This window comes from Somniosus microcephalus, chromosome 19 (assembly GCF_052327205.1).
Source record: "Somniosus microcephalus isolate GS21.2 chromosome 19, FLI_Smic_1.0, whole genome shotgun sequence".
NCBI classification, from domain to species: domain Eukaryota; kingdom Metazoa; phylum Chordata; class Chondrichthyes; order Squaliformes; family Somniosidae; genus Somniosus; species Somniosus microcephalus.
Window position 1 is genome coordinate 24,360,455 of NC_141005.1, and position 3,374 is coordinate 24,363,828.

At 58.3% G+C, this 3,374-nt stretch overlaps 1 protein-coding gene across 1 annotated transcript; it reads right to left on the bottom strand.

Annotated features, from left to right (window-relative positions):
• Positions 1–810: 810 nt before the first annotated feature.
• Positions 811–2,225, bottom strand: aplnra (apelin receptor a). Its single transcript, XM_085962133.1, has one exon. It carries the CDS (start codon positions 2,166–2,168, stop codon positions 1,086–1,088), a length of 1,083 nt encoding a protein of 360 aa, XP_085818259.1. The 5' UTR covers positions 2,169–2,225; the 3' UTR covers positions 811–1,085.
• Between the last annotated feature and the right edge of the window lie 1,149 nt (positions 2,226–3,374).

Genomic DNA, 3,374 nt, shown 5'->3' on the forward strand with positions numbered 1-3,374 from the left:
GGGAGAAGGAGAGGAGAGGGAGAGGAGAGGGGGAGAAGGAGAGGAGAGGGAGAGGAGAGTGGAGAGTGGGAGAGGGGGAGAGGGTGAGGAGAGGGAGAGGAGAGAAGGAGAGAGGGAGGGACAAGGAGAGGGAGAAGGGGAGAGGAGAGGGAGCGAGGGAGAGGAGAGAAGAGGGGGAGAGGAGGAGAGGGAGAGGGGGAGAAGGAGAAGGAGAGGGAGAGGAGAGTGGAGAGTAGGAGAGGAGAGGGAGAAGAGGAGAAGGAGGGGGAGAGGAGACGGAGAGGAGAAGGAGAGGAGAGAGGAGAGGGGGAGAGGACTAGTGGAAAGGGTACACCAGAGAGATTTAAAGAAGGAGGAAGAGGAGAGAGTGAAGGGGAAGAGGGAGAAAGAGAAAGGAGCAGCGACGGGGAGAGAAATGACAGCGTGGGACAGAAGAAACCTGCTTCTGTCTCTGGACGAATTCTCTCTCCCCAATTACACAGATATAAAAATCAGTAAAAGTATTAAAAAAGTAACTCCAGCACCGAGCCGAAAGATCTCCAGGCGTTGGTGCAGCCCTGTGGCGGGGGACTGGGGGAATCACTGCCTAGCCCCAGCCCCAGCTCCAGCTCCAGCTCCAGCTCCAGCCCCAGCCCCAGCCCCAGCTCCAGCTCCAGCCCCAGCCCCAGCCCCAGCCCAGCTCCAGCTCCTGCTCCAGCCCCTGCCCAGCTCCAGCCCCAGCCCCAGCCCAGCTCCAGCTCCAGCCCCAGCTCCAGCCCCTGCCCAGCCCCAGCTCCAGCTCCAGCCCCAGCCCCTGCCCAGCCCCAGCTCCAGCTCCAGCCCCAGCCCCAGCCCCGAGTCCCAGCTCCAGCTCCAGCTCTAGCCCCAGCTCCAGCCCAGAGTCCCAGCTCCAGCCCCAGCTCCGAGTCCCCAACAGTCGCTCAGCAGCCGGGCTTCAGCCTCACCTCATTCGGTGCAACGGGGGGAAAGTTGGTCCGAGTGAAGAGTTTGCCTGTCCCGGGTGGGGGGATTGGACTCACTAACGGACGGGGAGGAGCGGAAAGTACTTGGGGTTATATGGAGTCTCTCTCTCTCTCCCAGGGTTGCTAGACTTTAGTGGCAGAGGAGGGGGCCTCGGATTTGGTCGGGTTGCTCATGCTGGAGGAGATGGAGGTGATGGGGGCGTGCAGGGCTTTCTTTAACCTGGAACAGCGCAGCACGCACAGGCACTGCGAGCGGAAACGCTGGTCGAAGAAGGCGTAGAGGAAGGGGTTGAGGCAGCTGTTGATGTAGGCGGCACAGATGGCGTAAGGGTGGACCCAGTAGATGAATTCATCGAAGGAACACGGGATGACGATGAGATCCAGCCAGATCAGGGCATCGGTGGTCTTGATGATGTGAAAGGGGAGCCAGCAGATGGCAAAGACCAGGACCAGGGCGCTGATGATCTTCAGGAGGCGTTTCTTCTTCTGCTCTTCTTTCTTGACGTTCTGGAAGTGCCTGGTGACCGTGTTGGCGATGGCACAGTAGAAGGTGGACATCATGAGGAAGGGCAGGAGGAAGCCCATGGTGCTGGCGAACAGGCTGAGCCCGCCGACCCAGAAATGCTCGGTGCTCTCACTGGCCACCCAGGTGTAGTTCATGGCACAAATGGTCTGGTTCTCCTTTTCGTGCGTCCGGCGCAGAATTAAGGCTGGAAGAGCCAGGACTCCGGCCAGGAACCAGATGAGGGCCAGGGAGAGGAGGGTGGTCCTGCGGGAACGCAGTTTGTTGCTGGACAGGGAGTGGACAATGGCCAGGTAGCGGTCAAAGCTGAGGCAGGTCAGGCAGAAGACGCTGGCGTACATGTTGATCATGACCAGGTAGCTGCTGAGCTTGCAGAGGAACCAGCCGAAGGGCCAGTGATAGTCCAGGGCCGCGTACACTGCCCACAGAGGCAAGGTCACCACGAAAGCCAGGTCGGCCAGGGCGAGGTTCCCGATGTAAGTATCTGCCGATCTCCTCTTGGTGCGGGACCTCCACACTGTGCAGATGACCACTCCATTCCCGGACAGTCCGAAGACGAAGACCAGCATGTAGAGCACCGGGACCACTGAGGAGGAGTGCTCCCATTCGGTGTAATCGCACGGAGGCTCCCCGCTGTAATAGGAGCTGTTCATCGGGTCGTCGCCGTATTCCTCGTCCAACATGAAGACATCCACTGACAGCAGCTTCCCAAAGTATCAAAGTTACTGCGGGCTGTGAGGTTGCCGTTTGAGCTGATATACCCCCAGGGGTCCGCCCCCGTGGAGAGGGGCCCCCACCCCAACACCAATCAGCAGCCCTTAAAGGGGCAGTCCCATGGCTAGTTCACCAACAAGCCCCCGCCCCTCCCGGGACATCTCCTTCACAATGTTGTGTGCTGATGGAATTTGCAAAACAATTCCGAATTAAACGCGGTCTTTCCGAAATCAAAATGCTAAAGGTGTTTTTGTGGTGCTTAATCCGAATTGAGTTGAATTCGGGTAGATTTTCGATCACAGTGTCCGGATTTTCCGTGAATCCAAATTGTGAGAGCGACAACGGGAAATTGCAGAATAATCCGAATTTCGTTAAGACAATCAATTTGTACCGGGGAGTATTTTCTCCCCACGAATTTATTCTGTCACACGGACTCTGTGTCTACTGTGCTGAGAGCTGGCGAATTGGCGAGTGCTCTGACCCGGTAAACACCAGCGTCAGATTTACCGACCCCACAAGCACTGAGACCCCCAGACATCCCCCAACTAACACAGACACCCCCAGAGAGCCCCCAACTAACACAGAGACCCCCAGACATCCCCCAACTAACACAGAGACCCCCAGACAGCCCCCAACTAACACAGAGACCCCCAGACAGCCCCCAACTAACACAGAGACCCCCAGACAGCCCCCAACTAACACAGAGACCCCCAGACAGCCACCAACTAACACAGAGACCCCCAGACAGCCCCCAACTAACACAGAGACCCCCAGACAGCCCCCAACTAACACTGAGACCCTCAGACAGCCCCCAACTAACACAGAGACCCCCAGACAGCCCCCAACTAACACAGAGACCCCCAGACAGCCCCCAACTAACACAGACACCCCCAGAGAGCCCCCAACTAACACAGACACCCCCAGACAGCCCCCAACTAACACAGAGACCCCCAGACAGCCACCAACTAACACAGAGACCCCCAGACAGCCCCCAACTAACACAGAGACCCCCAGACAGCCCCCAACTAACACTGAGACCCTCAGACAGCCCCCAACTAACACAGAGACCCCCAGACAGCCCCCAACTAACACATAGACCCCCAGACAGCCCCCAACTAACACAGAGACCCCCAGACAGCCCCCAACTAACACACAGGCCCCCAGAAAGCCCCCAA

Coding starts and splice junctions, on each gene's coding strand:
- aplnra (XM_085962133.1), bottom strand. CDS start 2,168: ATGTTGGACGAGGAATACGGCGACGACCCGATGAACAGCTCCTATTAC.